Source organism: Anopheles merus, unplaced genomic scaffold (assembly GCF_017562075.2).
Source record: "Anopheles merus strain MAF unplaced genomic scaffold, AmerM5.1 LNR4000728, whole genome shotgun sequence".
In the NCBI taxonomy this organism is placed as follows: domain Eukaryota; kingdom Metazoa; phylum Arthropoda; class Insecta; order Diptera; family Culicidae; genus Anopheles; species Anopheles merus.
The window spans coordinates 1-17,124 of NW_024428308.1; the positions used below are offsets into that span (position 1 = coordinate 1).

Here is a 17,124-nt window from a genome sequence, read left to right on the forward strand (position 1 = left end):
GCACGGAAAAAATAGTCTTTGATCGAGATTTGAGTTGAATGGCGGAATGGAAAGCTAGAGAGCCTTCTAAGCAAGTACTTTTGTGATGTTTTGGGACTTACTGTTTGATACACAAGCAATCAAATCTACCGAGTGACAGTGTATACAAATTTGAAACAACAAATCCATACAAATATCCCAATGGCAACTCGCACTGATACATCGATCTGAAGTGAAAAGCGGATCAAAGAGTTAAACGTTTCAAAGTCGTAAAATATGAAGTTTGTGTTTATGGTAATCAATGGCTTAGTGTTAAACCGTAACTGCGGCGGCGACGTTTGACACAGTTGGTTGATGTTTTTAACCGTCCGGGCATCCTTCAGCGAAGATTTCGTCGCCAGCATGGTGATTAGTGGTTCGTTTTTGGCCTGTAGAAAACCTCACACCGTGACACGTTACAATCATGGTCGTAGGAGTCAGCTGGTGGTCGTAATGAAGCTGTGATGTGTGTGTTGTGTGTGTTTGTGATTGTAGGACAGTGAAAACAATCACGGTCCAAGCCACCCACACCAGTGTTACGTGTTAAGAGGATCAATCGAAAGTGTTGTGTGAGAAACGGCGACAATCTTTGAGCTGCTGTGTAAATTACGCTTTTCAAGAGCGTTGTGGCGACTGCTGAATGGTACGTTTCAGGGCGGTTAAAATTATTAGGTTGTCAATGGGTAATTGACGTCTATCTAGCTTTGTATACTGCCGGTTGTAGGTTTGTCAATCGTTACTTGTGGTTTTTATACAGAATTGGAACCATATTGTGACAATTGTATTTTGATAAAATGAGCTGAGTTTGTCGAAAACAATTATTTACAACTGAGTATTGAAAGGCAAATCGTTACCCAAATTACTATATGAATTAATAAGATAAAGAAGAAAAAACAGTGAAAGGGAATGATCACTTTCTGCACCAGCTCTGTCTTATTCTTACATTATGCCTCGTGAGCTTATTAATGCCTTTTTTGCTAAACTTATGACTTCCCGGAACCTTGCACCAAGCCTCAGCCCCGCTACCAAATGGTGTACCACCTTTCTGTCGCCCCTTCCATAGTACCCTCGCTCTGGAGGGTGGGCCAAGCACCGTACGCCCCCGGTGGTCATGTGAATTACAATAATTTAGCACTCTAATATCACACTGGCGTGGCGGCATCGTTCATAAATCATGGCATTTTCCGTGCTTAAGTGTGCCCATTTGCTTGTACCGCCACGCGCATATGTAGCGAGATCACAAACAAACAAAGAGTATCATGGCTTGGGCAGCTGCAGCAGCAGCATGAATAATACAAGTAGAAAACGAAAAGGCAAACACACTCACACACACACAAAGTTCGTGGTAACCTTCTGGCCTTCATGCTGGCCGATGGGTGAAATGAAGCAAATTGTGAGCAATATCTTTAATAACCGTTTTCTCTCGTCAACCGTAACATTGAAGACTTCAATGATATGTGAGATGGTAGAATGGTAAAATTTGTATGGAAGGTTGAATGGCAACTACACGCACATGAATTAATTGAAATAATACCTTCTGCAGAGTTCAAACTAATGTTTTCATTGTGATACATACATACCACAACCAGTCTGCAGTAGATAATTACTAAACAACAGTGTACGATGTAGAACGCTCAAACTTAATGCAACGACGGAGCACTTGGCATTCGCTTGATTCATTTTCCCGCGGAAGGGATCACGACATAGACGACGATGCAGTTGGCAGATAACGAAATGGCGCTGGCCACTTGGCACCGTTTTTCACCGTCCCCAAAGCAACGCTATGGGAAACGTTCAAGCACGAAGTGTAAGCATAGCTCAATGCTGCACTAGTTCTGACCATCGAATTGGAGCTAGCCATGATGCTATGAGTCAACAAAAGATCGTTAAAATAGCTTCCCTTTGGCTGTCCTTCATTTTCTTGTGAGTTTGAGATTAAAGTGTCAGGCTGGACGGAGATTCATAAATTAAACCATAAATTCCAGAACCTCTGGACGATAGATTGCAGACTAAGTTGCCTTTTGTCTCACTTAAGTTATAGTATCTATTATCGCGGCATTTAAGGGCTTGAAATGATTCCACGGCAAAGTTGGGGCGCTACGGAACTGTACGCATTGCTTCAGGCTACTGAATGTTTTGTTTTTGTTCCTTCAATTATCCAACCAAACCTCGGCCAGGTCGGTGACATGGACAACAAACTCCGCGTGCGTGTGTTTTCGTGCGTGAGGCAAGCAAATCGATGGTTCCGCACACCACCCGTATTGCGTGCCCAGTGCAAGACACGCTCGCGCGGGAAGCCTCGACACTTGGTGAAGCCCGCGATAATTAAAGATTTGTTGAACACTTTTAACTGCTGGGAACGATGCTCCCGCGGTTTGGCCCCGGCTGATACGGTACGCCCGGGGTTTAGTGCGTGCGCAGCAAAACCATGACCGTGACAGAGCAGCGGTTGTAGTAACAGCAGCAACAGCAACAACCACCACAACAACAAACACACCAACAGAAAGTGCAGTTGAACGAACTTGCCAGCGAGCGGGGGAGGAAAGGCTGGCTACCCGTTATACCGTTTAAACTTCAACCGTACGCTACTGGTTCTGGTGTGGAGAGAATTTTCCCTTCCACGGGAAAATTAGTATGCGAACGTGTTGGGTAGTTTTCGTGTGGCGTTATTTTTCTTTCTCCCAGCGAGGCCCTTTTGATTGCCGGCGATAAGGGATGGGGGAATTAGTTTTCGGAAATAATTATCCCAAACAGGGCGTTAGCCGTGCGGCGTGGAGTTCGCTTTGAGGAGAGAGCAGGTCATGCAGACGAAACCCTTGCCTGCGCGCCCTTTCCCAAGAGGTGCAGTGAGGTACAAAATTCTTGCCATTGAAACTAAAGACAAGTTAACGGTTAACGCGCGTAGGGAAGCTCGCATCTGGTGTGTTTCAGTTGATTGGGCACAATTTGTTACTTTGAGTACAGTTTCATGCGACGATCGTTTGTCGTTACATTTCACGGATGGTTAGGCTCTCTTTTACCATTTTCATTTAAGCAATTGCATTTATTTTCTCAATGGAACAATTATTAACCTTTTTTCCACTATCTCATCTTCCAGTGGTCTCTACGAAACAACTCAAGCCCAACGGTCGGCGGTGGAACGACAAAGGACGGCTGGACCGATACGGAAAAGGAGCACGATGAGCTGATAATGCTCTCGGAGCGATCCGACTCCGGTGTCACCTCACCCAACAGCCATCACCATCTGGAGGACCAGCAGAGCGGCGTACCGTCGCCGTGCGATCTCTCCCTGCTGGATCAAATTCCGACGGACGATGTGCGCAAGCGGCTCATCGCCATGACCAAGCGCACGTGCTACGACGAGGAGGACAAGCTGTGTCTGCTCCAGATCCTGTCGCTGCTGAACAATCTCGAGGCCCTGTCGCAGGACCATGAGATTGCCGGCGACGACATGAGCCTGGAGTCGCCCATCCAAAAGTACAACTATAGCCTCCCGGACAGCAGCACACCGCCGAGGGCGCTGCTGCATTCGGCCGCGGCCGCTGTGATGAATAGCTCCACGCCGTTCAAGGCTGCCGGTGGCAAGATTGTCGCTACCGTGCAGCCGTTCCACAGCTCGGACCAGCATGCGGCCGCGCCCGTACCGCCACCGAAAGCACCCTCGATTGCCTCGATCGCGGAAACGTTCGGTGGCATGAAGAAATCGTCGCGCTGGAACAACGCCACCAGCTTGCAGGAGAGCGGCGTGTTTGTGGACGAACCGTGCACTCACGTTTCCACCCAGACGGAAGCGGACGACTTCCCGGCGCTGGAAAAGACGAACGCCGAGCTGTGTGCCGAGATAGAGAAGCTGAATCGATTCCGGGAGAAGATCGAGGAGTGCAAGGGCGTAGCGGTGGCAGCTGTTTGCAAAACGCCCAGCAAGGGTTCGATGCTGGCGCTGAACATACCGCCCCCGACCGGGGATGAAGCGTGCGACCGGCGCCGACTGCAGTTCTACGTCGAGCGGGCGGAGATGCTGGAGAACAAGCTGAAGGTGTACGAGAGCAGCGGCGACCAGCAGCTGCGCCAGCTGGCGCAGCGATTGCAGCGCGAGGTACAGCTGGAAGGTTGGGTGAAGGAGCTGTCGGAGAAGCTCGGCCGCGTGGAGCTGGAAAACGAGCGACTGGAGGAGGAACGCTGCGAGCTGGAGGAGATCGAGAACGACACCCGGTTGCGGTTGCAGCGGCTGGAGGAAGATCTGGAAGTCATGGGCCAGCGGAACGAGGAGCTGGAAATGTCGCGCAGCTCGTACCAGTCCAAGTACCAGGACGCGAAGGAAAACATCGACAGCCTGGAGGAGCTGATTCACAAGTACGAGGAGAAGATCTTCCTGCTGGAGGAGAACGAAAACGAGCTGCGGGAGAAGATCGAGATCATTTACATGTTCATACCGATGCTGCTGCTCTACAACAGCTGGCAGCTGCACGAACAGTTCAAGCAGCACCAGGCAGCAACGCTGACACAGCAGCAGAAACAGTCCCGACCGCCGACGCTATCCTACGCCGAGTCGCACGCCATCCAGTGCATTCCCACTGACCACATCGACTACTACGATAGTGGCAGCTCGCAGGCGGACGATCTGCAGAACCGGCTGAGCGAGCTGATGAGCCGCGAAAAGGAGCTGACGCAGAACATTGCCGAGCTGAACCGGGCGTACAACGAAACGCTCGAAAATGCGGACAATCTGTGGGCACAGATGGAGCGCGAGTACAAGGAAAGATCAGCCGGTGCGAGCAGGAGGAGGCCACCCTCAAGTCCAAGATCGCCCAGCTCGAGGAGCGGCTGAGCAAGGACAGTGAGTACGCGAGCGAGCGAATTGCACACCTCGAGGAAGCGGAAAGCAGCCTCAAGAGTCGCGTCAGCCGGCTGGGAAAGGAGAACAAGGAGCTCTCCGCTAAGCATGGTGCGCTGGTGGAGGAGTACGGCACGCTCAAGGACGATTATGCCAAGCTGCAGAACTACCTGCGCGGACCGGCTGCGGAAGCGCTGGAGCGCGAGAAGAAGCGTGTGCTGGCGCTGGAAGACGAGCTGGCGCACACCGAACAGATGCTGCGCGATGGCGAAGAATCGCACCGTGCCGAGGTGGGCTCACTGCGCGGTCGTTTGCTCAACTCGACCAAGGAGCTGAACCACATCGAGGTGACGAACAGTGAGCTGCGCGAGGAGGTAGAAACGCTTGAGGGACGCATCCGCGAGCTGATGTCGCAGCGTGGCAGTGACGAGGAGCGCATCAAGCAGCTGACGGAAGAGCTGGAAGCGAAGCAGTCGCAAATTGTTGCACTCCAACACGCACGCAAGGCTGGTGGACCCGGTACCGGTAGTAGCCGGGCAACGGTTGGACGCAGCTTGGCACAGGAGCTCGAGCGTCCGCTCAAGGGTACCTACACACGCCACGGCTACGAGGTGCATCCACTGGGCAGGAAGTTTCCCGACAGCGACAGCAGTGGCAGCGGTAGCGAGGTAAGCAGAGTGACTGTCCACAAAGGGAGCATACTCCAAAAAAGTAAATAACTTCTATTTTCACAACCATTGCGTTGCAGGATCGAAGCAAGTTTCCGCACACGAGACCATCGGCATTTGAAACCAAAGAAGTGAAGAGCCTTGCGGAGACGATCATTCTGAATGCCGAAAGCAGGGGAATGAAGACGCCAAAGAAATCGTTTGTTGAGGAGGTAGGTATTCCAGAGCATTATTGAAGCTTGCAAAACGATCCGAAGCCATCGGTAGAAGGTATCGGACAACGAGTAGCGGAACATTCCGGAAATAGTCGCATGAAGTAACACGATGTACATCAAAAGTAGCGTAGTGAATTGTCTGGATCGCGTGATCGCGATTCGGGTGTAAAATTGCTTTGAAATCTTATTTGTATGGCCATTCGGATCGATGCATTAAATCTCATCTTCATTCTAACCTCCTCGTTCATTCTGAGTCATGTATGGTAGCGAATAACGTCGGGTGTAGTGAGTGACTCTAGTAGAATCTGGTTGAAGAATCAAAGCACTGTACACTGACCGCTGTCGGTACGTTCTTTTAGGCACGCAGCCGATTCGCCCGGTGGGTGTGAGATGCTGAATCCTGGACCCGAGTGGACAGGATGTCCCGAACTCCCGAATCTGCCAAATTTTGCTGGAATAAGTACAATACCCCTACCCCCATCCCTGCACGGGCCATCTTACTGGTGTGTTCCCTCGAGTGATCTCGGACAACGGACCGTTGCTTGCCCTGAAAACAACCGCCAAGCAACAGTGTTACCATCCCAGCGCACACGTTACACATCCTTCCAACACGCACACGTTACACTCGGACACGAACTCAGACATGCAACAAGTGCAAGCCTTTTTGGGGTTTGGATGTAATGTTTGTGTTGTGTCGTAGAAGCGCATCTTCGGCTGTGAAGTTGAAGGTTGTGTCACACCCCTCCCTCAACCATCCCTGTTCGCACAGCATCCTTTGATCCTTGTAGCGCACCCTTCCCGCTTTGTCCCGGACTTGCCAACAGGTCAACGTGGTGAGTGTCATTGGATATGTCGTATGCCTGCGTCGTCTTTGATGCGGCACACTAGTTTTCCTTCCTCCTTACCTTCCCTAGCTCCTAACCGCTTTCCTGCAAACTTTGACTACTTCTGGATAGTTTGTCTCACTGGCCTGTCTGTATGTCCTTCTGTAGAGTTCTTGATCATTCTGTACGATCAACATCCCTGTATCTGTTTTGTTTCACCGGTAAACTTACTCTCTTTCTTCACTGGCTCTGTTTTTTTCGTTTCCAACTGTTTCCGTTTCTAATCGACTGGATGATATGCACCTTCAGTTGTTTCTTGTCTCTTTGGCATTTATTGATTAAAGTCGTTAAAGTCAACCTTATTAACTTTGCTATCTTTCTTTCATTTTTATCTCTTCCCACAATAAGATGAACTGATACAAACCGCCACCCGGATATGCGATCCCGCAACAGGCGCAGGAAATCTGAAGTGAAACTCCTTCAGCCCAGCATCACCAGCAGCAGGACAATCGGTAACACTCTCCGCCGTTTTTTTAATGCTCTAGGACGTCCGATATCGGAGCCGAAACAAATCTTCATCAAGCACTCCTTCCTGCAGCTTCTGGTCGGCCATTTTACCACCTCCCAGTGCAAAGGTGGACTCGAACATGCGTCGCCAAGGCAGAAGCGCGCCGGCAGAAGGGCCCGGAAATGAGGAGAAGAAAAAATCTAGTCGTTGTTTTTGTTGAATGTGTTTATTTTTGAGGTACTATAAAACAAAGTAGTGTTAGACGTTAGCAATGAAAGCTGCAGCAGTAACGACTGCAGAAGATAGGCGGTACAAAGGCGATCGTTCGATCGTAGTGCGTTACTGGCATGGCTGCTCTTGTGTAGAGAGCCTGGTGTTTGCCCATGGCAACGGATCGACAATGCATGCGCACACCATTCAATTACGATGTACTCCCATAACCAGACTCTGTAATATAGACTGAACAGTAGTAGATGGTTGGCAGCAGTTGACAGCTTTTAGATCGTATCGTTTTTTTTAATAATTAAACTCTAGTTTGAGCGTTCATGTTCGTTGCGTTTACAGTTTGAATGATAAGTTCTCAGCTTAAGCGAGTTAGTTTTGCTAAGCTTTTTGTTTGCCTTTCATCCAAACCACCTACGGAAGAGCTTCAGTTTGCAGTTAGTAAATATTGGTTCGTATTTTGTATAATTTTGCCCATTTCTGTATGATTGTGAGTTGCTTTTAGAGTTTTTGATTTAATTTTACCATTCGTTTGTGTACAGTATGCTTGCGTTAGTTTGTGTTTTTTGTAACATATTTTATGATATCCGATGGGTTGGCTGGTAAATGTCGTCCTTCCCACGGGAAGGACAGTCCGATGGCTAGTAGTTCTTTGTGCTATTCTATATACGACTATAACGGTTGAAACAAAATAAGCAGTTATTTTTCGTGGCGAGCCATGCAAGCGAGCAATGATCCGTCAACCGACCCGGTCGGTATTATCGGTCATGGTGCTTTTGAATCGATTTTGTGCCTTCAGCATCGATTGAAGGATCGATCCTTAGTACGTTCGTTCCCCGAAACGGGAACTGGTAAACGATCAGTACCAGCTACCTGCGTTCCACCGGGACGCAGTGCGAACTTGTGAGCTTCCAGGGTATTATTTAAACGTGTTACTACAAACTGATATGTATGTCCCACATTAATCAATTGTTCAGGTTTTGTATAAAGTGAACATGTAGAGACAGTGAGTGAGTTGGAAAGCGAGAAAGTGGAGAAAGAATGAGTGAGAAGCAGAGAAAAAGAAAGAAAATAATAAACAAATATACGCCGTAGTTGTGGTAGTGAACAATTATAACAGTATGATGTGTGTTTTTCGTTTTGCATGTTTTTACTGTCCGAAAAATCTTTCTAGAAAATTCACATTTATTTATAAAAGAACAAAAAGAATTTGATGCTGGTTTTTGAAGGTATGCTAATTAATTTGATAAGTTTTTGTTGTAGCAGACTTCTGTAGTTTTTTGCAAAAAAACATATTTTGGACCTTTGTAAAAATGTTGGTCATCCATTGTGCAGAATCGACCACTGTTCGTCACGGTGCGCTGATTGCATACTTTTAGGCGTAAATCTTCAAACAGCAATGCGTTCGAAATCGTAGCAACCAAACATTTGTTCATTCCATAGCAATTATTTTGGTAGTGAGTTCATCGTTTTGCAAGTGTTTTTTTCGCGTTAATCTAAATTGCTGTTTTCAAATCTAAACCATGCAAAATAACCGCCCCAAACCGCGAGAGAGCCCGTCAGCACACGAGAGGGAATCTATCTACGATGAAACGCGCCATATGGTGAATAATCTTCCCATTTCCCCGACTATGTACGATGGCACGTATCCTGCATATGAAGAGTTTACCAGCAGCCTGGTGTTGCAATCGTCAGTTTCCGAGCTAAGCTTTTCTTCCGAGTCCCCGGACAGTGACTCGCATGTACACTTTCAAAACGTCGATCCCATCATTGAGCTTCCCTCGACCCCGCTGAAGGATGGCAGCCGGCAACCGGAAGAGTGTACAGTCTGTACCGACATCGAAACCATATCACCGAGCACGATTGGTGCTGCGCTGGAAAAGTCCGGTACGGTGCTGATGCAACGGTCGCTGGAAAACCGGCTAGCCCAGCAGCTAGAACAAATGCACGCCATGATGGGTAACGAAGACGAGTTGGTCGTGCTGAAGCAGCACAGCATACGGGCGATGGCTTCCCAGCCGGCCTTCACGAAGGACATGCTGCGCGATTTCATGGAACATTCGGAAACGATGTTCAACCTGGTGCATGAAACCAACGGCAATAGTGCACAGTTTGTCATCGGGATTGAGGAAGCGGAAGCAAGCGATCCGGATGTTCCCGGCTGTTCGCATCGCCCGGTTAGACGTTCCATACTACCGTCCGTTACCAATGACAAAGGAGAGAATGAATTTGTAGGATGCTTTAGCAAGGACAACGATATGGTCTTGTACAAACGCACGATGCCTGAAAGGCCGAAAATGGAGCGAGAAGATCGCGAAAGTATCGATTCCCTTATCGCTCATCACGCTCAATGTCTCGTGGAAGCGGATAAAGTCACCAGTCCGACGGTTCACGTGCGTCAGGATAATGATGATAATATGCTCGCCTTGCTGACCTTTTCAGATCAGTCATCGGCCGTGCTAAAAACGACCAGCGCCATGACGGAAGGCATTACCTCAGAAGACGAGCTGAACGAAGCGATACTGAGCACTTACCGGCAGCTTGTCGCCAAACCGGACGAGATGATATCGATGCACACACAGACTGCACCCGTTTCGGGTCAGAAACAACCAGCTTTCGATCTCGACCGGCCAGCACCGGCTCACAGACATCAACTACGTCCCGGTGTGATGAACAATCTTTCCAATGCAACGTCCAGTTTCGGTCTTTCCAATGAGTCCACCTTTCCTATGGTCGTACAGGGATCTAGCAAAAACTGGATCAAGTGTCCTAGAATGCAACATGCAGCGGAAGTTGTCCTCAATCTTCGACTACTACTGGAAGAGTACATCCTGCGAAACATCTCCGTCACGGGGACGGTACTAAAGTTTGTTTCGCACGTCCTATCGGAAGTGATGCGTTGCACCCGGCAAGAAGTGGGCGATGAATTTCGACGCCTTGGACTGGTGGATAAAATCAAACATGTACATAACGAGATGTTAATGCCACACAGTCTGGAAGATCCCGTTACGATAGTGAATCAGTTGCGTCACACGATTGAAGAGATTCAAAATTATCCGCTCAAGGCGCGATCACTTGCGAGCGGTGAAGAGGCATGGAATCGTGTGCTGCATACGCTGGAGAAGCTTTCCTGCGAGCTAGACCACGAGATTGAACATCCGGAACAGTTCATCGAAGCATTGCAGTATGGCCTGGTGCGTGTCAGCGAGACCTGCACTGGATCGTGCAGTGTGCCGGAGAAAAAAGTTGTCTCCATTGATCCTACACCGGTGGCAACCGGCCCAACGGTGTTTCCCACAAGTTCTAGCGTGTTGGAGATTGATCGGTACGAGGCACCTTCCGTATCGTTCTGTAAACCCTACACCTGCTTCTTCGAGCGTATCGTTCTCTCCATCTGGTCTGTGCTCGTGTGGATCATGAATCAGATGAACAGTTTTTGGGACTTTCTGAACAGTCCTCCACCGCCTCTGCTGGGAACCCCTTCACCGTCCGTGTCGTTCCACCGGAGCGTGCTTGATAATGAAAAAATCCCCCACCAGCGTCACGCAGAAAGCAATGGACTAAATCAAGCAAGAAACGCGTTACAAATTGCGCTAGAAAGATCAGCCGGAGCAGAGATGACAGCAGACTCGGAAAATGTTCCGGATCGTTCGGTAAATGCACGATCGCTGAAGATGTTCACGCAACTGTTGCAAGATGCTGGTAGTATTGAGCTGAAGCATTCCAGCTCTCGCCACAACATTCACCTGCAGCTGCACACGAGCGTCTCGGGTATGCTGGAAAAGCGGGAAGCGGACGACTATCTGATGATGACGGGCAACATTCGGGATCACGATGCTGGTGTGGCCGTGTTCTTCGACACCCGCATTATCGATCTGGAATCGCTGGCAAAGGTCGAATCGGTGATGGAGTGCGTCACCAGAATCGGGCGACTCTCGGACGACGTGGAAAATAGTGAAGTTTTATCCGAGGAAACAGTTGTACATTCGGCTACGGGAACGGAACCGACCACTGAAGATGAGCAGGTTGTAAGTTCGCTGATTGAGGATATGGTGTGCAATGGAGACTATGACGAAGAGTTGCCTATCCTCAACACTGCAGGGGCGGAACAGTTGCTGAGAGAAATTAAACACTGCCTGCAGGACCTGCTCTTGCCAGTTACATCGGCGGTGCACAAGTTATGCGATCAATTTGGTAACGCAGGCTTTGGGACTTCGCACAACATGGCGGAGGAGAACGCATCGGAACGCTATACGGTGGAAATACACGAAGATGTTACGAATGAAGAGGAGGGTCACGCTTGCACCGACCATTCTTGCGTTATTTGTAGCAGGCATGTCTCAACTTCAAATGAAACCAAGGAGAACGAAATTGGCGAAGATAGCACTCCGGCCCTTGAGCAATCAGCTGAGGAACTCACGTTGGTAGAAACCACTGGAATTGAAGTAGACGAATCACTATCTCCACCACAGGAACATTCTTCCGAGCATTCCCAGTTGGCAGAAACGATGCAAGAGCTACTGGAACTGTTTCACGCTACAAACGATCGTCTGGAAACGATTGACACAGACATTAGCGCCATTCGTAACGAAGTACAGCAGCTAGTAGCCGGACAGCAACAGCAGCAGCAGCAACCTGTCCCGGAAGGTACTCACCCACCTGCCAAGACCGAAAGGCGTCGATCCCAACGTAAATCTTTAGCCCAAAAGCTACGAAAATCGTACGAAGCACCGATCGTTCGATGCCCGATGCAGACTCAACAGCCGATTGGATCATTTGGCCAGATTGGTTCGTACTGTCCTACGGAAATCTACTCGTGCCATGCAGTGAGCCCGGATGTGCTGGTCGTTCACTGGAGGGTGCTGGATGATGATGTGCTACACTGTATAGCTGGGTTTGAGGTGAGTTTGAACTTGTTCGGTGGTGGGATTAAAGTTGCGTATGCTTTATTGAGAGGTTTTGTTTCGCAGATTTACGTCGATAATGAACTGCGTTCTGTTTGCTACTCGAACAAACGGCGCACGACTCTGATTGGAAATATTGATCTTAAAAAGCATCACCAAATTACACTGAACATAACAACACGTGATGACTTAGGTTCGGCCTGTGAGAAGACAGCGCAATGGGCGCCTGCGTTCTTCCTGTATCATACTTGAATTTGTTTTAGACAACTATTTTTGTATAATTGAACTATGGTGCAACTTGATCTAATTTTAGACAGTGCAGAGAGTTATGTTCATGCTTAAGTTGATGAACACCACACTGCTAACGAATACTATTCATTGTGTTATACATTGATGTATATTGTAAAAAGGCAACACAACGGTAGTACAGTTTTTCACACTTTATTTAATCATACGTTATGCCGTACATGAAATCGACATATTAGACATGCACTATTCATTAAAAAAAAAGAAAGGATCGTGTATTTACAGCAGGACGCGCACCAGTGATACCGCGTCCAGGGATCGCACATTCTGAATGGAAGCAAGGAAACCTTTCCCGACCGCGGGTGACGAGGATGATGGTGCTCAGATGAATGGTTGATGATGCTGAACCTGAAGGTGGGTGGAGCAAAAAGGTGATGATGAATGGAGACGACGATGTACTCAAATGCATTTGCAGGCCTGGCGAACATGGCGCTGCCCCCGGGAACTGTCTCATCGGCGAATCTTTACGCACGGTTCACAACTACCCGGTCGCAGGAACCCCGGATGGCATTCGGGACATCGTGCGTTTTCCCCGTACCACGCTCGCGCACTGACACCGGGCGGCGCACTGCCGCGCGATGACGCATCGCTCGGGATCTTCACCTGGAAGGAATCGACTGCCTCGACGTTGGCGTACTGGCCCCCCTTGGCCGCACCGTCCAGCGGGAAGGTAAAGTCCGGGATGGCAAACTGTTGGCGCAGCTGCAGGTAGTTGTGCTGCGGCAGCGGCACTACCAATTTATTTTCCACCTCCACCCGATTCTCGCCGAGATTGCCCGTCTCGGAGGATATGGAACGTGCCGTCTGATTGTGTTCGCGGCTCTGGCCCCCATCGTGCGCTAGGTGCTCCTGGGAGGCTGGGTTTAGTTGGGCGTTCAGACGATCGTCTGCTGCGTCATTGTCCACCTTGCGGTTGCTTACCGGTGGCAGCAGCCCATCGAGTGTACTACCCTCCACGCCCGGTGCGCCTGGTGCTGCCGGTGCTTCGAGACCGGGTGGATCTAGGCCGAACGATGGAACCGACCACTTCCACTGGTAGTAGATCGGAGGACCTTGTGTGGTCGCGTCATCGTAGAATACGTACTCCTTGCGCGGCGGCACTAGATCGTTGGCAGGCTTCGGCACACTGAATGGACGTGGAATTTTGTCCTGATTAGTGGGCGTGGGTCGGGCAGCAGGAAGAGGATCGGCCACGGCCAGCTTGTCGATGGCCGTCTTCACCGGACCGGCAGACGGTTCGTTCGTGATCGGTTGGCGCGTGTAGATGGACTCGCTTGTGTAGCGCGTTTTGATTTGATCAAAGTTGGCCAGGTTCTCGTACGGCGGCAGAAGCTCCCGCGAGGGTGCGGATACACCCACTGGGACGACTTGGGGACGCTGGTTGGCGAATCGGTTCTCGAACAGTCCGGCCGTTGCTGCCGGCGGGCTAAAGAGGATCGCTTTCGGTGGCAGAATGGACTGGCGTGGATCGGACAGATCCGACACCTGCGGATTCGCTGCGAGCGGTTGGAACTGTGCAGGCTGTGAGCGCGGAAGCTGTTGAGTGCTGGGTGGCGTTTGGTTCGTTGTGCGAACCGAAGCCGTCGTTACGGGAGGCTTCGCAGTGGTCGAAACATTAATCGTGCTGCGCTGAGTGCTGGGAACACGTGGCCGAACGGTGGTAGTCGTCGGGACGTTCGGGACAAACGATGAGCCACGTGCTACCGTCGTTGGAATGGTGTTCAGGTTCGAGTCGGCCGTTGGGACGGGTTGCTGCACCACACCGCGCTGCTGATATTCTGTCGGCGTGAAAGGAGGCTCGTAGCGACGGGAAGGCGTTTTAACCGTCACCGCTGGTCGCTCGCTCGTCGTGATGGTGATCGTTTTTCGGCTTTCATTTTTGTCCTCATCGCGTTTGGTTTTGGTTTGGCCGGGCTGTTCACGAGCTGCGGGCTGAGTCTCATTCGCCGGCGTTGCGTTCTCATCGGCAAATCGGCCACTCCAGTGGATCGGCAGCCCGTGGTTGCTGGCACTCTCCTGGAAGATCTCCGCGTTCGGGCTGGTGGTCGTACGCTTCTCGCTCTGTCCCTTTCCCACGATGCTGGAGCTTGGCGAGCGGGAACGGCTTTGCGTGTCGAAAATTGCATTCTGTCGTGCAGGTGTACTCGACTGGTGAAAGTAAAAAGCAATAAAATAACATCGTTTGTGGTGAGAATAGGCACACCCCGCGTCTGTTGTTCTTTAAAAATACCTTGAAGAAGTTTTTCAGCGACGGTGCTCCAAAGTCGAGCGCATCCGGCCGATCGAGCAGATCGGGTCGTGGTGTCCGGATTTCGTTTTCCTCCTCCGGCACAAAGGGCTTATCCCGTTGGCCTGAAATCGAAGAAAAAGGTAATTATGTGAATAATTGTTCTCCACCCTTCCGACACAGATTTTGATTCTTCTCTGCTTCCTACCAATCAACAGGTTTGCCGCATAGTTGCTTTCCGCCTTGGAGCAGTTGACCATGTACCAGTGGTCACAGATGAGCATACGCTGCTGGAACAGTGTCGTATTGGGACAGGCGTAGCTGAACTGCCGCCCGAGTCCGTCGCACATGTGGTAGATCTGGCAACCCGTTTCAACGTCCGCATAGTAGCCGGCCGCCCGGCCAGTACAGGAAAAGCTTGTCCTGGTGCCAAACTTGAACGATCCATCGTTGAGTGGTCGCGACTGAAGAGCAAATAGAAACGAAGAGAAGGTATTGTTATTAGCTAAAGCTGCTTTTTACGATGCTACGAGCGTGTGAGAACTTTTAGGTACAATATGTAATTTTTCAATCGATACGCTTTGATCGTGTCACGGTCATGTCACGGCATAGATGTAACTCCATTTAAAGCTCTCCCAATCGTTACCTGATGCTATTGGGGCTATAGTTAAATAGTTTTTTTTTCTTCTAAAGCTCAATGCTCTAGCAGGTGTAAAAGCTAATTAAATCCCATCATCGCCATAAACCTCACCTCTATCGGGATACAAACTGTGTTGATTGCCTGTTTGACACCGTGCAACGTGATTGAATCAAACATTTGGTCATGCTTTGTCTAGCCTTGGGGATTGACGGAGTTGTTTCTTCCATTTATACACCAGTAATGTGCCAGACTTTTGGTTAATGAATTTTTCCACCTCTTCACATCTTTGAACGTGCGACAAACACACACACACACATCGAAGAGGAGAGCTGGGAAGCGATGTTGAAAGCGGTAATTATTGGCAACACCATTCCATGCACCGAAACAAAGGCCGGGTGCAGAAATTGTGCTCGGTCGAGGACAAAGTTGGCACACGTTTGTCATCCTAAATGTGGTGACAATCGAACTTGCTGATGAGCTGGAATGTTGGGAAACGAAAATGCTCATTGTAACGTGTCGTTATGCTCGTACCGGGATGCAAAGGGTTGTTTCGATACGATGCGAGCACGAATGAAAGTAACTATGCTTGCCAAATTCAAACCAACCCATTTCAGCATCCTAAATACAGCAGCCTGAAGCCTGCAGAAGCTGATCACTGATCTACTGTAACGATCTGTCTCCTTTAATCCTAATACTCTCTAGTGGACGTCTTTTGTTTGTAACAACGTACCCCGTCGGAGGCCACCATCAACCTCTGTAAGCAAACAAACATAATTACATGGGTAGTACAAATAATCAGCCGGCTTTCGCTTGAATTTGAAAGCGAAGCTTACCGTTTCGAGCTGTTTTTGTTTGCATTCAATAATGCTGACCCTGTTGTAGCGGCACCGGGCACTTGAAACAACGTGTTGCATAAATTATGCTGCTTTTTTACATATCCACTCGTACGTCCACTCTTACATTACTGGCAAACTTGAACCCATCATTACGATCACTCGATCGGATGAGACTAACACAGATTTAGAGATGAAAGTAAGTCAAGTGTGCTTGGAGTGGATGATGTACTGTTTGTAAATTCTTATCTTTTTCAAATGCCATTCCTCCAACACCTTACCCCAGCACAAATTCCCTCCTTGCGTACTCACCCTTAGTAGATGCAAATGAAAAAAAAAAATCGTTAAATCGATCGGTTTTTGTGCGTTCCCATGCCTTGCCGCTGGCCAAGGACGCTATTGTCCATTTGTAACTCAATTAAAGGCCGCAATAATTCGTACCACCATCATAACCTCCGTTGGTTGAAGAGCGAGGAGTTTACTTCCGCATTCACGACGCCGGCAATCATTCCATAAAGCTTAAATGAAAAATTAGGCTTGTGCCACCCCCAGATCGGAAATTTTCATTAGTCGCCCTCCAGGCTTTGCTTCGGCAATGAAGATGTACATGAAATCATCGACGTGCAATGATTGAATGAATTGCACATGTTTAGGAACCTTTCGCTGAGGTATCAAAAGAAACTATTGTTGTATTGGTTTTATTTAAAGTTAGAAAATAACCAAACAAACAAATCGTCCCCTTTTGTCTACATTTGACATTTTTAGCGTAATAGCGTTGAAATAAAAAAAAAAGTTTACCGAAAGAAGATGTTCTCAATAATCATCTTTCTGTCGATATGGGTGTTGTTACTGGTACGGACACATCACACACACACACCATTCTTCTTTGATCGACACCCGGCGTTGAACCGGTATGCCGAGTGTC

At 49.2% G+C, this 17,124-nt stretch overlaps 3 protein-coding genes across 3 annotated transcripts; 2 read left to right on the top strand and 1 right to left on the bottom strand.

Annotated features, from left to right (window-relative positions):
* Window positions 1–3,092: 3,092 nt before the first annotated feature.
* Window positions 3,093–8,406, top strand: LOC121602939 (paramyosin-like). The gene is given in 4 exon segments (XM_041931698.1): window positions 3,093–4,772; window positions 4,775–5,520; window positions 5,601–5,732; window positions 6,968–8,406. Coding segments are annotated over 4 exon segments (2,451 nt in total). The 5' UTR covers window positions 3,093–3,208; the 3' UTR covers window positions 6,977–8,406.
* Window positions 8,407–8,708: 302 nt separating this feature from the next.
* Window positions 8,709–12,607, top strand: LOC121602941. Its single transcript, XM_041931700.1, has 2 exons — window positions 8,709–12,190; window positions 12,260–12,607. The coding sequence occupies exons 1-2, from the start codon at window positions 8,813–8,815 to the stop codon at window positions 12,443–12,445; spliced, it is 3,564 nt and encodes a 1,187-aa protein (XP_041787634.1). The 5' UTR covers window positions 8,709–8,812; the 3' UTR covers window positions 12,446–12,607.
* Window positions 12,608–12,618: 11 nt separating this feature from the next.
* Window positions 12,619–15,190, bottom strand: LOC121602940 (mucin-5AC-like; the record flags this gene model as incomplete). The annotated part of the gene is made up of 3 exons (XM_041931699.1): window positions 12,619–14,647; window positions 14,730–14,851; window positions 14,935–15,190. Coding segments are annotated over 3 exons (2,076 nt in total), but the record flags the coding sequence as incomplete, so codon positions are not given.
* Between the last annotated feature and the right edge of the window lie 1,934 nt (window positions 15,191–17,124).

Excerpts from the sequence above, each read along its gene's own strand:
- LOC121602941 (XM_041931700.1), top strand. The coding sequence starts at position 8,813 with ATGCAAAATAACCGCCCCAAACCGCGAGAGAGCCCGTCAGCACACGAG. Across the intron at positions 12,191-12,259 it reads ACTGTATAGCTGGGTTTGAG|ATTTACGTCGATAATGAACT; the intron begins GTGAGTTTGAAC and ends TTTGTTTCGCAG.